This window comes from Anoplopoma fimbria, chromosome 17 (genome assembly GCF_027596085.1).
Source record: "Anoplopoma fimbria isolate UVic2021 breed Golden Eagle Sablefish chromosome 17, Afim_UVic_2022, whole genome shotgun sequence".
NCBI classification, from domain to species: domain Eukaryota; kingdom Metazoa; phylum Chordata; class Actinopteri; order Perciformes; family Anoplopomatidae; genus Anoplopoma; species Anoplopoma fimbria.
The window spans coordinates 25424971-25445684 of record NC_072465.1 but is presented as its reverse complement, the minus strand read 5'-3'; the positions used below and the strand labels follow the sequence as shown (position 1 = coordinate 25445684).

General features: G+C 38.9%; 2 protein-coding genes across 2 annotated transcripts in view; one reads left to right on the top strand and one right to left on the bottom strand.

Annotated features, from left to right (window-relative positions):
• Positions 1–20714, bottom strand: part of cenpp (centromere protein P) — an 85794-nt gene that overhangs the window by 24514 nt on the left and 40566 nt on the right. The gene's annotated exons all lie outside the window — the stretch shown is intronic.
• aspn (asporin (LRR class 1)) lies at positions 6081–15550 on the top strand. The gene is made up of 8 exons (XM_054616819.1): positions 6081–6131; positions 9592–9850; positions 10659–10771; positions 13218–13431; positions 13722–13832; positions 14046–14139; positions 14443–14581; positions 15353–15550. Exons 2-8 carry the CDS (start codon positions 9616–9618, stop codon positions 15548–15550), a joined length of 1104 nt encoding a protein of 367 aa, XP_054472794.1. The 5' UTR covers positions 6081–6131; positions 9592–9615.

Below are 20714 nucleotides of genomic sequence, written 5' to 3'. Positions count from 1 at the left end.
AGGTCAACATTTTGATTACTAGTGTGTGGAACGTTGACACAGACACCTGATAGAGTAAAGACCAGCATCTGCTGCTGTCTGAGTCCATTTTAAAGCAAATCAGGGCTTAAATAGATGTCATAATGATTATTATCTAGTTCAACCACTGCTGTCCCTAATAATATAACGTGAGGGCCTGTTCATTTTGGGACCATTGTTTATGAATCGTAGTGCCTCCACAGTGAATTCTAACCCCAAAAATGCAAGATTTGTGAAATCTTATAAACCATGCAGCCAAATGATCTGAGCCAGACTAAATTCAAAAAAAAAAATCTGAGTGGTGATTCAGAGGTCTGGAACGAGGCAACATAAGCCTCATGTTTCCATCTGGAATATTGTAGAACACCTTGAGGTTTTTTTGTTTTTTAAGGTTTAGACGGATGTTGACACTGAACGCAAATACTCAACCTGTGAGGAGTCGAATCTCTTATATTCCACTGAATTTCTTGAGCCACTTCACTCTTAGCTCATCCAGAGCATTGAGGAGAACAATCTTTTACTTTCATGTTATCAAATTAACACCTCATCCCTCCAGGGCGAGGCGAAGCCATGACGAATATTAAAGCACGAGTCATGTTCATTTTCTTTGCTTCACATGTCCTCTTCCCACAGGCAATACATATTCAGTGAGAGCTGTAATTATCAGAGCTGAAAGCCAACTTTATCATAATATTTTCCTCTGAAAGCCTGAGGTTTAGGATCATTTACTTCAGGAGCAGACAGATCGAATGGACGACTGGAACGGAAAAGCTAAAATGTGTAGTGGACAAAAAACCTCAGCTCCCCTTTTGGTAAAAGAAAAGAGGACATATTAGACAATTATATGCAGACAATCATAAATCTAAAAGTAGAAAAAGCAATAAAAACAACAATCAGTAATGTCTGGTCACTCTCTGGATGCCGGCAGTCGTCATCTCATCGTACTTCAGATGGAAAACTTTGCTCCAACGAGCCGAAGCTCAATGATCAAAAGTTTTCCTGTTGAAAAGAGAAAATTCTTCTCGTCTGCCAACGTGAACAGCTGCTGAGCTCATCAGTCTCACAAATCCAACCCCTGAAGGAACAATCTAATAGTCATTAGTCACATAACCCCTTAGCTGCTCCTCAGGTTTAAGGATTACAAATAGTGAGGATGAGGTGGACCTTCATTCAACAATGATAGGATGAATTCTTTCAGGATGAATCTGGTATTTTATATCTTGGGTCTTATTTTCTAGTCTTCGTCACAGGATGATATAAATGAAATGAAAGCAGAACCAAGATCTGCATTTATTCTTTCAGTTGCTCACCTGATCTATACTTATTTCTTCATGTTAATAACTTGACAATCCTTCCTTTTCAGCCCTCTTAAAGTAAAAAAGTTACTTTTTAGTTGACATGGTCATTACCTTTAGATAAATACACCCACTGACAATCGGTCATAAGTAGCCATAACTTCATTTTAAGGGGTCACAAGTCAAAAAGGTTGGGCACCACGAATCTAAACCACTTTTCTTTGGATGTAAAACAAAAAAAAGGGCAAATAAAATGAATCGTTAAAATGTTTTACTGGGGAACTACTGATTCATTTTCATCTGGAGTGTACCAATTTAACTATGTCTGTATTTCTTCTATATTTAATACCAAATTATATAATCCTATAAAACAGTTTTCATCATAGGTTCCACCCCCTTACAATAACTGATGTTGACTGTTCACAGCACCTCTTCTTAGTTTCCACTGTGTCCTCTCATATTCTGTCCACTTTCTGTCCACTTTTTAATAAATGTTACTGTGTCCTCTCATATTCTGTCCACTTTTTAATAAATGTTAGCTTGTATGAATCACTTTGCAACGTCGTCAGTTCGAAAGTTATTGTTTGCTTGTTTAATGTGCATTTGCAGAGCAAGTTCAGAGTGCCAGTTCCAAAAATGTAAAATGAGGCAAGAAACGACTGATTGATTGAAACATCGAGGGCTTGTCGAACTACACTGCAGCCTGGCTGGGAAACCCTCCAAACAGCAGGTAACACGGCGAGTTGTGACCCTGTCACAGCTCTAATAAAATGTTTCCTGGCAACAAGATGTGCTCGTGGCACTAAAGCAACAACACCGCTGAGGCAACTTCTTGGCAATGTTGCCCTGCGAGTTGCCCCGGTGACTCCCCGGCATTTGAAATTCTTCTCGGCATGAGAACAAAACAAGCTACAGCAGGTCCAGAGCCGTCACAGACGTCTGATGGGTTGGAAAGTATGAGATCCCTGAAGAGAGAAGAGCCGTCCTGACCGCCTCCCATGAGGAACGCACACCATCTTCCATCAGGAAATAATCTCCAACATTTAATTTGCAGTTTGAATACTGTAATTCAAACAATTACGCCATAGATTTCTTCACTACCACAAACCAATTTCCCTCTCTGGACTATTGAAGCTACCGAATAAAATCTCTCTGTGGCAGACCAGTCAGCTGAGAAGTATGAGATAATTAATGCAAGATCCTCCAGAGCTGAAGATGACGGCACGACAAACTTAAAACAAACCCTCAACATTTTTAAAAAGTTGCTTTTTTACTTTTTGGATGACGGTATCCAGGCAAACACAACACAATAGGCTTACAGTGTAGAATAAAGCCTGTGTCTTCTCAAAGTGCACATAAAGCAACTTTACATCAGGTTCTAATTAGAAAAATTGTAGCGTTCATTTAAAAAAATCTGGCTCATAGCAGGGTATTGTTCCAGCAGAGCTACGAAGCTACGATAATGAGGAACTGTAAACTGAGCCTGAGGTTTAAACAGGAGATAATGCCAACAGTGGACTTTTGAAATGTGAGATAATTGGACTAAAGATCATACTTTAATGGCATGGCTCATAGTTGAAATTCCAAACAGTTAAGTGTGTGTTTACCTTCGGCTGTGATTGGTATCAATGTCCGATTCAAAAACATCTGGACAAGAAACTCTGTCGTGGTTCTCAGGTAGCTCGCTCACTGCTGGCAAGATCAAAAATGCTTCGATGTCTTGATAATGTATTGTCCAGACAGTAACCAATAACAATAACCGAAAGATACATGCTCACTACATAAAACAGAGAACGCAAAATATGGCATAAGATAAGATATTAAAATGTATGGATCGATAGATAATTATATAAATAAAATGGCCAATTACGACAAAGATCACATCAGAAACAACCCAATGTAAAGAGGCACAAAACAAGTGCACCCTAAATAACCCTAAATAAATAAGACCAATCTAGTTCCATTAATATATCCTTCAGTAACACCAGAGACACCTCTTTCTATCTAGTCATAACAGCCTTTTGATTTCATGGTTAAGAACTCTGTGCCAGGAGGACGACCCTGCTAACACATTTATGATGATGAAAAACGTCTCTGCCTTAAACCTTTGAGAGGTTAAACAGTGAAGAAGAGTGAGAGTCTTATTGCTTGTGATGTGTAATTTAGTTTTGTGGGAGAATTGGAGACTGCTGGTAAATTAGCTCAAAGACAGTTTTTTATTTATGAATTACCTTCAAGAAGTGAACATGGGAGAGCTCGATGAGCATTTAACCAGATCTCTGATGGATTGGAAAATATGGTTTCCCCACCAAGAAGATGCATTGAAACCAGAACACAAGACCGGCTCCCATTTTGGGTTTGTCTGACTGCCAAACCGGGGCATTCTTGGACGGTCTGAGTCGGCCATAAGTTGTGTCTCAGAGCGCCGTTCCAGCTCAGCTCAGCAGAAAATACCAGCACTGAATGGAAAAAAGGAATAGTGTAACACGTGAACCCCCAGGAGTCGCTCCCGTTAGCTTTTCCATTCTTGGGAGGTATTTCTCATTTCTACTTCAAATGTAAAGATGGTTCTGCCTTGTTAAAATACACAACATGGAGAACAAACTGCAGCATAAATAATGATGATTGGACGTTGCAAAGCATCACCTCTGTTTCTCTTTTCTCTGCTTTCCACTTAAGGAGGAAATCTACAATAGCACAGTTCTGACTGACTCTGATGGTACTTGTACCACCTTAAGTCAGGAGACCACTCTGCTGACAAGTCAGTCTGGATCTTTTTTAATTGCCTGTGAGATTCTAGTTGCTCTTAGTTTGGTTTTATTAATTTTCTAGGAATGAAAACGACAGAGTGAGTCTTCGTTGGCTTCATCCACTGGTTAAAGTAAAGTCAGATTTACTCAGACTTAAGATGAGCATTATAGAGATCAACACTGTGGTGATTCTGTTTTCAGCAACTAGTCCATGTAGGCAGAACTGTCACTGCTGGAAAAGAGAAAATTTGAAAATAACGCGCCAAAGTGATGATTTTAACCTCATTATTGATCATCCTTCCCTTCTCACAGTTTGGGACAACTTGCCTAAGATATGATAATTAAGAGATACATTTTTGGCGGCTGCAACTTACAAATGCTTTCAAGTTGTTTGATTACTCATTCTGTCAATATGATCAATCAGTTTGTCTATAAATTGTAAGAAAACAGTGAAAACATCATCAAACGTTGAAGTCATCGCTTTGCTGGTTGTGTCTCATCAACATTACACAACTCTCAAATATTACATTTGAAATGATAATTCATTGAGAAACACTAAATGTTTTAGAATGCTCTTAATAAAGGTGGTTTATTTGTTCTCTCTCGACCTTACATAGTGCTGCTGTAGATTTGTGTTAATATAAAACGATTCCAGCTGTGCATAACAGAAATGTTACAGGTCAGACTTACTCAGATTGACTTTTGTGTAAACATTTCTTGGCTCAAATTATTCAGCAATAGGGACGACATGCACTATTACCAGAACATTTACGTATAGTGATGAGGTGCATGGGGAAATGGGCTCATTTAACTTGGATTGAACGCTTTAAGAAAATGTTGCAGCGTCTTTGTATGTTGAGATTTCAACTCTGAATATATTTTAGCATCATCATTTTTAGGGAACATGTTAAAAGGGGCTGGTTCAACATCTTTATCTGTTTACCATCAAGATCTAGTGCTGCCTGATGAAAGACATCACCACATCTCAAACATCCTCCTCCTGCTGTAATTCAGATACTTATCAAAGTCAATGCTGAACGGTTTTGAAAAAATATCAAATTGTGAATATTTTGACTGATATTGCAAATGGGAAATGATTTGTGAACTGATAACTTTTAATCTACCTTTCTCATTTTCTTTGATAAACATATTAAAGTGAGTATGATGTGATTATTGCGGGGATCTGCACCAAACATGTTTTCTTTAATCTGTAGAATATGGTGTGTTGGGTAGGACATTTCTGCAGCATGATAATATTGAATCTAAACTGGTATTTTGACTTTCAACAAATATTGCGACTCTTGCAATTTCAATAACATTTTGATTGATTGTGCATCCTTTTTTTTTTTTTTAAATGCACTGTTGGTCAATAAACTTGCACATTAGTAGACCCAACAAGGCAGCCTCTGCTCTTTGTTTTATGGAAGTCAGTTACTATGAAGCAGCCAGATGAAGAAATTCAGATGGCATTCATCCTAAAAAATCCCCGACAGGAACAGCTCACCTCCGTCCTGATGAATGATGTTTCACTGAGGAAACCCAAACAGCTACAGCAGCTGTACAAAGCCACTGTCCTTATTTATCCCAGTGTCAACAGGCCATAGTGTAGGAACCATTCACGTTGATGTGAAATATTTTATATGGCAGCCGGCAGTGAAGGCAGAGGAGGTGACAGACCGACCGGTATTTCGTTCTACATAGAGACTTGAGGAGTCAGGAGTCTGACGCTAACGATCTTGGCATCGCTTCAAAGCTCCTGATGAAAAGCACATGACAAAGTCCCAACAAAGACTTTTTAAATGTCGTCCCCGAGACGTACAGACGGTCTGATCGCTGACAGAGTCAACAGCTCTTAACTGAAACTCAACCTCTCACCCTAACAGCGGTGGTTTTCCGTCGGTGGGGGTGTTCTGGGGGCAGTTTTCTGGAGAGAGAGGGTGATGCTGTTCTCTGTTCACTGGGAATGTATTGACTGAGGATCCAACTCTCAGCCCTCCAGCTGGACCCTGCTGCTGCTCTGCTCACTGTGGGGGTTTAAACCAGGACACAAACACACCTGACGGCTGAGGTAGGACACACCCATTATTTATTAACAAAAACAACACAAAAAACTCATCTTTTTAAGTCTTTAACTAGTCAATCTGGTATGTTATTTTCAGAGAATGCAGCATCTCTGAGGTGTTTAGGTCAGTTTACTTCTCTTGCGTTTCTGAGGAGCCACAGGAGGACGAGGATGCAAATTTAAGTCTGAAAATGTAAATTTTATCAGCTGATCTTTGTTTGTATTGTAGGAAAAAAACATGTATTTTAATAGAGAATATTTCAAAGGCACTTATTTCTGAGTGAGTTTGATTTGCATGCAAACTTTAGACCACAGGATCAGTTTACAGGCATGTGGAAGTCTGTGGATCATCATCTTTAAAGTGAACTACATAATACAACATTTGAAGGGGAAGTTGATGTCTAATGGTGGGTTTTATATTGAATGCTGGGGTCTTTTATGTGTTACTTTTATGTGTTACTTTTCTGGGGTTTTTAAATTCAAGTAGCTCTCATTTGACAGTAACGCAAAGTCATTTTGGAGATTATGGAGAACAGTGCATTACAAATTGTAAATACAACAAACAAATGCAGGAAATCTGTCTTAATCACCTCAAATTTCCAAAGTCATAGTGTGAAAGAGCTGAAAAAAAGTCCATTAGGTGATCCACAGAAAATTAGCTAGCAGTAATTGTCATTTATAAAAATGTATATATGTATATTTAAGAATATATTTTTTGATATGCCAAATTTTCTCTGGTTCCAGAGGACAAAAGCAAGAAATTTTGACTTCAGCTTCATTTAACTGGGATGGACATTTTTCCCTAATATCTAACATTTTATAGATTTAACTATTACACCAATATTAAAAGGTTATCCACAGCTACAACCACAAGTGGTAGGGACATACACTGCATGTGAGTCATGATGGAGACTGCAGGGATCGGAAGGGATAAAGGCTGGCTAAGGACCCTCTGGTTTTGTATGTTTTATCAAATGTAAAAGCCTCCAGAGAACTGATTATAATTCAGACTGTAAACAAAAGGACTTTAACTTTACCAGTCTGACTGGAGGGAATTCAGGTTTACTGGAACTGTTCTAAAGGCTTGTTTGAGTAGACGACAGGAAAACACAATAAACTAAATAAATATCTCCAAATTTCTGCCAAGTTGTTCAAGAGAAAACCCACCAAGTTTAGTTGCAAAACACACATCAAGCAAACAGCCTCATTTGTGCAAAATGTGCACATGAGGAACAAAAGAGTCTGGGTGCAGAGGAAGGGTCTACGCTGCTGAGCGGTATGTGCTGTTGCAGCAGGATGCTCGACCACCACCACATATTTGTGGGACGACTGAAGGTTTGAAGATTACTTGAAGCATGAAAACCAACCAGGCGACCTCGGCCTCTCTCTGCTGTTTATGCGAATGTGTAATGGAGGAAAAATGTCGAAATCATTTTGTGAATCAGCACAGATCCCGAATAGGTGAGAGCTGAGAAACATTTATGTTGGCTGCAGGAGCTCATTTCCAGTGGAGGTTTTTGGAGCTTCGTGGAAACACTGATAGAAAAAACAGCAGCGCTCATTGAAAGCGATCCCTGAAGGAACTCTGCGTGTCCTCTCATCACGCACTGTTTTAGTAATACATTCCTTAAATCAGGTTAATGTGAGGGCTGTAAAACTGAAACAAGTGGTGGATCTGAGGAAACAATACTGTCGGTGACTGTGGAGGATAACGGTTACTGCAGCTTTATACAGTTTTGGCTGTATAAAGCTACTATAAAGCACTTAATACAATCAGTGACCACTTTAGTCCGACACAATGAAGAATATTGTACTTTTTACTTCACTATATTTACTTACTGGTTATTTTCCAAACTGCAATTTCACATACAAAACAAGTTTTCAGTTATTTAAATCAGATCCATCTCCACTCACATTTAAATACTGATTATATCAATAATAACTAGAGGATGAAGATATTGTGTTGGGATTGCTGGCTGTTGAAAAGCTGATGGTGAGCTGTATTGATTGATGACTTCAGACTGGAAGAAGTTGAACGAGAGCAAAGCTACCCTCGGTTGAAATCTAGTTTTGGTTATCTGAAGCCACGGAGAAAAAGTTGTTCAAACCAATGATGAAATTGACAGTATGCATGTGATACGAAAATATATCCAAAATATAATAAAAAAAGGTCACATGTCAAAATAAAACAACACTCAATTGAGCTAAATTCAAACAAAAATAAACTTGCACATTAGTAGACCCTTGCAGTGACACAGATCAAAATAAATAGGCCTGTTGTTTTAACATCTGACTTGTACGATGCCTGACTCTTTGGACATGAAGGCACTAAACAAAGGTGAAAGGTCAAAAAAGTAATTCGACCCCTTGAATGACAAATATGAATGTAGTTGAACTACCAACAAGCTACTGCAAAATGTAGTTAAACTACTAGTTTAATAACATGCAGTTCACTAGTCCCCAACACTGATTGCGGGCCTTATTTTACACAAAGGAGCAGCAGAAGGAGCATGAAGAGAAAGAACAATGAAAGGCGTAAAATGAGAGCTTTAAGGGCTTAAATGAGCTGAAGCACACAGAGAAGGAGTTGAGGTTTCTTGGTTGTAGTAAGAGGGAAACAGCTGAGATCTAATCCCAATAAACATTTAAATGAAATGTTAAAATGGTGAAAGTAAATCACCAATTTGAATTTTGTTATTAAGAACTTAGGAAGGACTTTAGACTGTATTTAAAGCAAACATCAGGGGAAAAAAGTGATTTTTCTTCTTTTCAATCTTAATAATTCCCAAGTAATTCATTAGTATTCATCTTATAAACAGGACACCTTGAGGTAGTTGGGCACCTCTTCTCTCAAACATACAGCAACTGATGTTCATGTGAAGCTGCATTTAAATGCACGTTAAAGATGGCTTCACTTGGCTCCTATTAACTGAGACCAACTCCAAACTCAAGTCGGTTTGGGTCCAAATTAAATCCAGTCCAATCGGGTCAGTTCCTGTTGTATTCCTGCTTTAATTTGTACCAGTAGAGACCTTTGAAAACGATGCTCATCACTGACGGGCTTAAAACAGACAGAAAATAGATGCTGTGAAATTTCTCCTTGTTCTCTTTTTCAAACATAGTGTGGAGTTAGTTGTTTCCTGATTGCATTTCAAAGACATCCTGAGAGAGACGGAGAGATTTCAGACAGTTGACCAACTTCCACTTTCTAAAAAGTGCCATCACAAGTGACAACTGGTGAAGCTATACTTGTAAATACCATAACAGAGGCTCATTCATGTGGACAATGTCAACTGAGGTAAACAACGTGGTTCTCCATCTCTGTTGTGTTCTGCAGGGAAAAACTAAAATGAACAAAAAGCATTTCACTGCTTGAACAGGTTATTTCCTCAGTGCCATGATGACATCACAGTCTAGTCCTTTCTGTTAGTTTCAGAGCTGACCTCTCCTCTGTCTTCTCCCACAGCTCCTCCTCCTTCTGATAGAAAACATGAGGGTCCTCCTCCTGCTTTGCCTGCTGGCGCTAGGCAACGCCAAACCCTACCAGTCACTCAATGTCATGGAGTTCATGAGAAACTATGACGTCATGATGGCTGATGCGAGCGATGAAGATGATGATGACGACGACAATGATGAAGACAATGATGACGACGATGATGATTATGGCGACAACTGTCCGACTGACTGCATTTGTTCACCCAGAGTGGTGCAGTGCTCCGACCAGGGTGAGATCAACGGCCGACACTTCACCGTGGCCAAAAGAACTCACGAAAACGTTATTATCCAGATATCTTTAGAAGATTTTGGAGAAAATGAATAACGCTATCTGTCAAATTTAGCTTAGTTTTGTGTTTGTGTGGTCTATTTAATGGAAAATGGTTAACAAAGTATATATATATACACACGCAATGATTTAAGAGGCACTGGATTATTTACACAATATTATCATATGGCTATTATTAACATTATATAAATATTACATTTTTTAAATATCAAGATTATCACCAATACCTGCACATCAAGACACCCCTAGTGAGAACACACGCAGTATGAACACATCTGGATACACGTTACTGTAAACAGTGTTCATGGATATTGATATAAAGGTTTGTTCTTTTACTTAATTAGAAACAATGAAGTTCACCATTTAAGATTATCAGTGTCAATTTGTTGTTTTATATTTTTCTTCTCGTCTACATATACCGTGAAAGGAACAAACTTTAACCAATAATGTGTAAGTTTGTCTTTTAATACTGCAAAAAACTCTTAATAGACTTCATGTAAATAATCACATACTCAGCTACGAGACTATTAAACAGTTTTCTGTCACAAAGAGATGAGATGAAAGTTAGAAACCGCTGATTGTTTGATGCGGCTTGCAGATCAGAGTCAGAGTCTGAGTCATGGAGACCACAATGACTTCTTCTCTTGTGCATCTCAGTATTTTACATGCAAACGTTGATGCTGCATGAGCTCTGATTTTTCCTTCACTTTTGATCCAACTTCATGAGGCGTTTGTGTTCCTGCCAACAGGTCATATCTCTGTTCCTGAGAAGATTCCTGAAGACACCGTGATACTAGACCTCCAAAACAACGACATCACTGAGATCAAGGAGAACGACTTTAAAGGCCTCAACAAGCTTTATGTAAGAGGAACTGCTTTATCCCACAAACAGTCATGAACACCACACCCCCTTTCTGTTTAACATTAAACAGACACAAACAACAGGATGTCTGAAGTTAAAGAACTGGAGGTTGAATCATCCATCCAGTTCCGTTCCATACACATCTGACGAGCAGAGGGTGAAAACACATCAGCACAGTTCAGTTTGGTCTCATTTGCTGCATCTGGACTCAAAATTTAACCAATTCAAAACCACCAAGGAAATCGTACCATGTACCATGTGACAAGATGTGGCTAGTTGAAGATGTGACCTGAGAGATTGGCTTCTTAAGAATCTTAAGAAAAAAAGATGGATTCATGTGAAACATTTGATTTTGTTGTTAACAACAAGAACAACACAGTGTCTAATGAGCCTGTTTAGTGATATTAGCACATCTGCAGAGCAGCAGTTTCAATACTCTGTCATTGTCTACACAGGATGCATTCAGACCAGAGACTGTATATAAGTTCAGCATCTTGGTTTTTGGCCATCGCCATCTTGGCCTTTTGCTACCAGAAGTAACACGAAACACTGAATACTAGAATTTCAGGCGACCAAAATGGTTAAAATAATGTTTAATTAACTGAAAACACACGTGACAGTGTTAAAGTTGTTAGACGAAAACATGGACAACTCTCCGACCCGACAACGCAGTGGCAGCGACCTGTCAATCACTGTGTACCCCCGCCCTAAAGCATACCCTGCATTATCTTCTATTTGACTCTAAAGGGACCATAATTTACTAAATGAACATCATGCTGTATTGAAGAAGACTTGAAACTAGAGATTGAGACCATAAACTCATGTTTACAATGTTTACTGAGGGAATAAATCAAGTAAGAACTGAAGTAGAGTCATTTTCTCATAGACTTCTATACAACCAGAGGAGTAGCCCCCTGCTGGCCAGTGGAGAGAATGCAAGTCTAAGGAACTTCAGCATTGGCTTCACTTTTCCGAACCAGAAGTTGTCGCATGATTTAGAAAAAGAAATCGAGTGTAGTGGAGCCCAACACACACTCACTGTTATTAAGCATGTAAAACAAAAGAAAATACACTTGAAACGCCACCTTGCCTTTGTAGCACATGAAACAAAAGCCATATGCGGTCTATGTCCATTTATTTCCTCCTAAACATCTGTGAATTGATTCAGAACCAAAGTAGATAAGAATTGCAATTATTCCGTTTGTTTTTCTACGCCCAACATTTGCATCTCCCGACCCAAAATCAACAACAAAATCAGCAGACATCTCAGAAAAGAACACAGCTTGTTCACATCCACAGTTTGCTCTACTAAAAATGCACACATGTAAATACTTCCAGAGCATGACATCAGATCAGACCAAGTGTTTAACCAATGACTTCCTGCTACTACTTCCATCAATGCTTAGATTGGTGGAGAACTTTAAATGACCCACATCAGACTCGAGGTAAAAGTGAACGATAATATCATCTTGTAGCTTTTAAAGTTACCAGATAGGAATAAACAGCTCACTGATTCAGTCCAAATGTAGCCTGCAGCCTCATGAGATTACAGTCCCTCTGTACGTTAGAGGGGTTTTGTCTTTGATCTCGCTGATGTTCTCCCAGTTGGGAATAAACCACATTAAGGCCCCAAAACTCAAGATACTCAAAGCAAACAAAGTGAGAACAGTCTGCAGTGTTGTGCTAATACAATGGCTTGTCATCAAGGGAATGAATGGTGGAGCTCGCCTGAACCTAACTATGGTTGCTTGTGTTAAAAGGGGACATATGTGCTTGTGCACATACATTTGGGTATCTGGAGCTCCTACCAATCCACATCTGTGGAATAAGACAACCCAATCAGAAAACATGTGATTCAAAAAGCCTCTCAGATCGTTCCATGCACGTTCATTAGAATATACCGCCAACATCTTAGTGTCTTGACCGACAGCTTGAGAACAACCCTTGAAAAGGTTCACCATATCTTTCTCGCAAGCTAATCAGAGCAGACTGGGGCTTGAAAAGACTGAGAAAAACTGAGCGTTTCAGACAGAGTAGTGATAACAGGCATATTCAGACAGAAAAATGATGTATTTTCTTTTTTTAAATGTGAACACTTTCTAGTAGAAACCCCAAATACAATATGTCCCCTTTACATTTGATCAATTTTGATTCTGTTCATTGATTCTAGTTTTAAATAAATCTTAGAGTTTTAGTTTTGAATCGTATTATTGAAGTACAGTACAAAATAAGGAAACCAAAGTATGTTAGAAGCAAAAAAATATATTTCTGCATAAGTATTTGTTAATAATGACTAGGTATTTTCTTTTTGTTAAAAATGTCAAACAAACCTTTTATTCTCCGTCTTGCCGTGCACAGGCCGAATGTTGATCACATAACCTTAGAAAATTCCTTTCTTAACTTTGAAATATGGTTTGTTTTATTCTGAATCATTTCTCCACATCAGGGCCTGTTTCTAGTCAACAACAGGATCTCCAAGATTCACCCCAAGGCCTTCAGAAACATGGACCATCTCAGACTGCTGTACCTCTCCTACAACCTGCTGACTGAGATCCCCGCAAACCTGCCCCCCAACGTCATCGAGATCCGCTTCCATGAAAACAAGATCACCAAGATCCAGAAGGATGCATTTAAGGGCCTGAGGAAACTCCATGTGCTGGGTAAGACCTGGTTTCAATCCCATATTAGATTAGCAATAATCAATGTTCTCATAGGGCAAAAATGTCCTATCCTTTGCCAACGAGAGGTCTGCAGGCAAACGCTGCAGCAGTTAATTGTTCCATTAATTTCATAATTCTTCAACCAGAGAGAAGTACTGAATAAACTGCTACATTGTAGTATTTGGTATGAATAGTAAACTGCAGACTTTTCTCTCTCTCTTAACTGTAATAAGGAGATGAATTATGGATTTTTAATAACTAAACCAGATGTTTTTTGCTTGTCTTAACAGAGCTTGGCGCCAACCCGATAGCCAACAGTGGGATTGGACTGGGAGCTTTTAACGGCCTGTCCACCCTGTACATCGGTATAGCAGAGGCCAAACTGACTGCTGTGCCGAAAGGTAGAATATCACTCACCTCATGTTGTGTTTATTTCAACAAATCAATGGTAAACTCTTCTTTCACCTCCAGTCCACAGCCTACAGTATCACGACTCTGGACCTGAAGTGTACAACTAAATGAGGCAAACACTGCTAATGTCAGCAAGCAATCAAGTTATTAATGTTTATTCAACTTTTTACATTTGAACCTTTGGTTTGTTTTGTATCTCCCAGACCTCCCGTCCTCCATCACAGAGCTGAGCCTGGACTACAACAAGATCGCTAAGGTGGAAATAGAAGACTTCATCAGATATAGAAACCTGCAAAGGTGACTCGTGTCAAATTAAATTTGTTCTTCAAAACTTCACTTTGAGTTTTTTGTACATTATTAAGGATTTATTACAACATTATGTGTGTCCTTTAAACTGCTAAATCACAAGTTCACTTTCATCTCAGTCACCATGCGGTTGCTCTGTTTATGTGGAAGTTACAATGTGAACTTTAAATATAGTCATGTTTGTAAAATGTATGTATAAATCATTTTTTTGTCACTTATATTTTTGTAGAGTTGATGAGTTGTATTCCAAGTGCTGATAGTGTTCCTGTCCACTATCTTTTGCCATTTTTGCAGGCTAGGACTCGGTTTTAACCAGATCAAGTATGTAGAAAATGGCAGCTTGGCCAACATCCCGAGCGTCCGAGAGATCCACCTGGACAACAACCGTCTGAAGAGGGTCCCACCCAGCCTCAACTCCCTGCGCTACCTCCAGGTGAGACACGGACTCTCTGATCAGTGTCCGTAGACTGAAGTGCATTTAACTAAGCCTGTTGGGTGTAGCAGAGCAGGGCTCCTTCTCCATGGCCACGTCCTCCAGCTCACCCCAGAGCATCCCTAGTTTCCCAATGTATATGTCCGAAACTCCTCAGCGAGGCATCGTGATCACATGACTGAAACACCTTAATTGACTCCTCTTAATCAATCTTCATCTCACTGCAGAAGAGAAGCTGTTTTTACTCCAAGACCCTTTGGTTTTCTAAGACTGAGCCAAAGTAAACACAGGTGTAACTGATAAAAATCCATCATGGCCTCCTTCTATTTGGTTTCTACAGAGCCAGGATGCACAATACCTAAATGAACTATAATTAAAATGATTAATTACATCTGTGTTTACCCTGCAATGACATTTAAAAATGGCTGCTGTGAAAATAGCAGATGCTGCACCAATCGAAAAAATAAAGTGTCCTTTTAAAATATTTGATGTGCAACTCATACTGCGCTGTTTTTACATGAGTAATGGAAGGGAACAGTCAAGTTGTTAGCCATCTCAAATACATCAGTTTCCTTCAACTAAGCAGTCTGGACTCAAAAATGATGCCCAACTTTCCAACTTCCCTCTTTCCTGGTCTAAAGGTTGTGATCCTGAGTTTCCACAGTAGCAGTTACGCAGCTACTGCTATTAAAACAGAACTCCCAAAGCATGGTTGTTTACGGACAAAGCAGAACAATGACTGATTGAAAGAATTCCTCTCTGTCTGTTTAGGTGATTTATCTCCATGGCAACAAAATCAGCAGCGTGGGAGTCAACGACTTCTGTCCCATCAACACCAGTGAGAGGAAGAACCTGTACACAGGCATCAGTCTGTTCGCCAACCCCGTTAAATACTGGGACATCCAGCCGGCCACCTTTCGCTGCGTGACCGGACGGAGGGGCGTTCAGCTCGGAAACTTCAGGAAGTAGAGAGCGGAAACGACGCGGATCAGAAACCGAATAACTGCCAATATCATCATTACAGTATAAGGAAGGAGCTGAAAACTATTCTGATAGATAAAGCAAGATGAAACTGGATTTGTAAAGTGTTCAGGATATTAAAGAAATTACAGTATATTTATGTATACTAGAAAGTGTAGCACATGTTGTTGAATGCTGGTACAAAAAAAACTAAAAAAAAACTGAAAAACTGAAGTCAGGTTGTTTGTGCTAAAAAGAAAGTGGGAGGACATAATAGCATGAACATCTGTAGATCATAGTAAAATTCAACAGAAGTGCTCTGTTGCAGGTACATTCTGTGAGGTTGTCTTTAGCTTTTGCTGTGTAAACTTTCCCAGGAATATAGCGCCTCCCTCTGGTCACTTTTTGAGTAAAATGACATGCTTCATTATAGAATGACATCCTTCTAGTTATCTAGATATTGAGTAGGAACCTTTCTAAGTTTAAGTTTTCTTCGAAACAAGAACAAACTAAATAGTTTTTCCCTCTTTTGCCATTTCTTACATATTATATTTATGCCTTTTTTTAAGTTTAAACATGCTAATAATCATAAAAGAGTCACTATATGGCCAGAAATGTAACTTAATAGCAGCCTAAAAAACACTTTCCTGTAAACACATTTCTCTTCCAGCAGAAGTCTGTACAGTCAATGAATGACGCTGGCATTATTTGGTGCAATAAGTCACTTTGAAGGCCCACGTCTGTCTTTATGTGGTTGTTTTATATTATCTTACTGCATGTCTGTATTGTTTTTATTAAGGAGCTGTAAACTAATTGTCAGACTGGATCATACATTGTCCTAAACTCAAAACGTGACTTTGTTTTAATGAACTATAGCAACCAGTGAACTACAGTTAGAATTGAAAATACAAACATGTTTCTGTTTTCTGCTCTCTCCTCTCAGATGGTGCTATATTTATTTAGGATACCTTTAAATTAACCTGGAACACCTCCCCATGTATGTTGTTACTTTTTGTCAAAATGAAAGTGGGTTTGAGTTGGAAAGTTAACATTTGATTTTGTTATTTTGAGCAATTATTGTCATATTTTGTGATTTCAGGCTATATGAACAAATTTGACTCAACATGTGAGACAAAGCTTGGATAAAATAAAGTTATCTTCAAAGACCAATGGGCAACGTACTTGTTTGTAATATATATATGTAGAAGAAGAAACTAAAAAGGTTGATTACTGAAGATTAGGAATAGTCAACAATATAGAGTTAACAGACATTGCATGAACTGATTTTAAAAAGGCAAATAGTTTTCAAACAACTCTAAATAGAAAGATTCACATGTGATTTATATTCTTAGAGGAGCTGCACGGTTTTATAGATTATTGGTTACAAACAACGTAGTCATCAATAGTCATCTATAAGTTATATAAGTTATATAAGTTCTCAGAGCCCATGATTAATTGCTCAAATACCTGGTACTGTCCAACCAACAGTCTAAAACCAAAAGTTCCTGTGTGGGTTAAAGTTACAGACAGGAGAAGTCTGGCTGCCCTGTTACGAACCAACAGTATATTTTAGTTGTTAATTATCATAGGACAATATTTCAAAAGCTCACAGCTGATGTTATTTTTCATTTAGTAGCATTAAACATGATAAAATGCTGCTAAAATGTAAACTAATATGCTTTAGTTAAAAACATATGATAGTTAAATGTTTGTTTATTATAATTATGTTCTCATTCCTTTAAGGGTCTTTGTAACTGATAATATTAATACAATTTTAATAATGGTTTAATACCTAAAGCCCTGATATTTTCTGAGAAAGTTATCGTACTGTGAAAATCTCATACCATTACAACCCGAGTAATGATATAGAAAAGCAACAAGATGTAGAAGCTGATATCAACAAACAAATAAAACCTTTTTTAGCGGAGTGTCAAAATAATCAATAAGTAATCAATATTTGTAATATTTGTCATGAGGATTTTCTTGTTTAGTTCATTTTGAAATGCTATAAGTTTTGCCAGTGTCTTCCCATTGTAAGTAAAAAATCATGTTTAACCGGTTTAGACCAACAAAACTCTTACTCCGGCATTAATACCGTTACTGGGACCAGTGGTGGTTTCCCTGGTAGAAGTAAAGACCAGTGGAGCTGTTCCTTTATCCACCAGCAGGTGTCACTGCACACTAAAGAGTTAACGGTAGTCCTCCTGGAGTCAGTGGAGGTCTGGATGTTTATCTGGAGGACTGAAGACTCCCAGGGAGGGATTGGCTTGGATTCCAAGCATTTACTGTAGAGAAACTGTAGCTTCCTGGGAGGCCATTTTGACTTAAGTTTGCTACAGTTATTCAATACTTTACTCCAAGTCTGTCTACTCTACGTAAACTCCAAAATAAGAAACTCTCTAGTAGCTAGACCACAGTGTGTATAAAATATAGACACCCATAGGTTTCTGAAGAGCCGTTGTGATGCTCAAAGTAGGTGGTTTTGGGTTTTCAAGTGGACATTTGATGAACTGCAGCTTTTTTCATCTTGAACAAAAAGATTAATTTGTAAAGATTGAGCCACTGAAGTGTTTGGCAGTGTTGACGAAAGCCTCCGAAAACTGTTAAGGGAATAATGTCTAAAATACAAACTTACCCAATTTACTTATAAGAGTGGAAAAAAGATCACTTAAGGCAGGTGGTAAAACAACAAATGAATATATATTTAACTGGAGACGACTTTCATTGTTGACTAAATTATTTATAACAAAACAATCCCAAATCAAGGTGCAGTTACAAGATTTTTCTAGAGGTTGCAATTGTATCACATGGTTTTCATCAGATGACGGATTTTGCTCTACAGTATCTTAATCAGAATATGTTGTTAAGTTATTATTGTGAGGAAGTTTTTGTTTTAAAGCAGGGGTGTTATAACTGATAACTGATTAATCATTATAAAACATTTGAAAACCCACGATGTAGCATTACATGAAAGGTTTACCATACGACTGGAAGGACTCATTCTCAGTGATGATTTGAAACTAAATGAACCCAAACGGCAGAAGATCCTCTTCGTTTTTTGAAACCTTTCCTTTAATGACGAGATGACACACAGGACTCACCCCGATGCTCAGATTCATTAATAAAAAGCTGTAAAACTTGAGTCAGAAGATTGAGCTCAACATTTAGTTTTACTACTTGGTAATCAGTATTAGAAGGCTGCTGCACCGTTACTGATACAAGTTTGGGTTTGGTTTTATGGATTCTAAGCACTATGTGTAATCTTTATTGTTTTGTGGCCATTGGTTAAAGAACAAAGAGGTGTATTTATAAATGGTCAATATTCTTTTCATCTTTCCTTAAGAGGGTCGCGGGACAGCTGAAGGTGATCCCAGCTGATATTTTTCTCGGGTTGTGCCATCGGATTAGCCCACAAGTCTTTAAACTTGCATTATTGACTTTTGGGGGGTGCACTTGGGGCAGCACAACAAGTTGTCAACACAACACTGGCATATTATCACAGTAGAGCTGTAATGTTATGGGTTTGAAAGACACTAAAAGACTCACGGAGTTGGTGATAATTATCGGTGGGTTTAACTAGAGGTCGACAGATAGTGGATTTTTAAAGGTCGATATAATAACGATAGTTTGAGCAGGAAAAAAAGCAATTGCGGAATTAATTGACTGATAAAAATCGAGAGCTAATAGTGTTGCGTTATGTATTTGTGGTAACTTTAATAGGGAGTCTTAAACTGAAAACCTCTTGTCAGCTTGCTGTAAAATAAGCTGTACAACAGGACCTCATGGTATTTGCACTCCTTGTCTATCCCTATCGCTAGAATAATATGTTGAAAGTTTTTCCATGAAATGGAGAATTACTTTCTGGAAATGATATCTCAAACAATCAGATAATAAACATCTAAAATGGGCTGCGCGGCGGTGTGGTGTCGCCTCACAGCAAGAGGGGCCCGAGCTCGCTCCCCACCTCTCCTGGTCTCGAAGTACAAATAACATTTCATGGGGTCTTTAACAGTTGTTGAAATTATTAACATGAAAAAAAGATATTGACTGCAAATGTTGCCCTCATTGTGTGTATGAGCATGCATACCGGTGATGTTTGTCCCAAGGTGACTGGGGGGGGGCGCAGCCATCGGCCAGGATCGAGAACAGTTCAGTTGATAGTGGTAGTTTGTAAAATGTCCAATTGGGCGTTGATTAATTGGTCGATCTCTAGGTTCAGCGCTTTGGGATGAATGGAGTATCAATACTTCATTAAAGTGATGTCCAGTTAATGTAGGCACCCATAACATTGGGTCTTTATATACTATATATAAATCATCATATATTTAGGGAGGTGCTGGTCGTTGATGCTGGAAACATAAAGTTCTTCGTTCTTGCCACGCTGACAAAAACAATTCACACTTTTAAAAAAAAACACACACAGGAAGGATGAATGTGATGAAACCGATGTGAAACGTGACGTGTGTGTGTGTGTGTGTGTGTGTGTGTGTGTGTGTGTGTGTGTGTGTGTGTGTGTGTGTGTGTTTTCTTTGCCCTCTCAGCCTGCCTGGGAGGCCCCCCCTGTCAAACAGCAGCCAGCTCCCTGCTGACTCCCAGAAACCCAACACCCGCCAGCTGCTCTTTCTCTGATACATCTTTACCTGAAACTGATATCCTCCTTCCATAGAAAAACGAGGTATAACGACGTAGCGCCGCGGAGGGTTTACTTCTCAACTTTTGTCTTATTTTTGAAACGAAGACTTGTTGTGCTGCGGGTGGGGTGGAGGAGAGCTGCCTGTCTCTCTCTCTTTCTCCAGGAAACATATGGAACACATCTGCCGGTTGGCCAGGCCTCGTTCTGCCACGTCTCACAGCCCCACACACACACACACACACACACACACACAAATACACAGACAGAAAATGGTCCTAACTTCAGGGCTTTTACCTCTTTTCACCCTCCACTTTTACTCCTCTCTATCTTCTACTTTATCCTTGTCATCTCCTAACTCCATCCACAACTTTACGAGTCTTTCAATGAGAAGTTAGTCAGAAAAATAAGCTGGTCAACAATAAGCGGATGCGGTACGTGTTTATTATGATCCGATTCAGTTGCCGCCTCCTTTGAAACTATGAACAAAAAGGGTCACAGCAGCTTGACAAGGTCCGTCACTTTCTAAAGGCTTAGAGAACG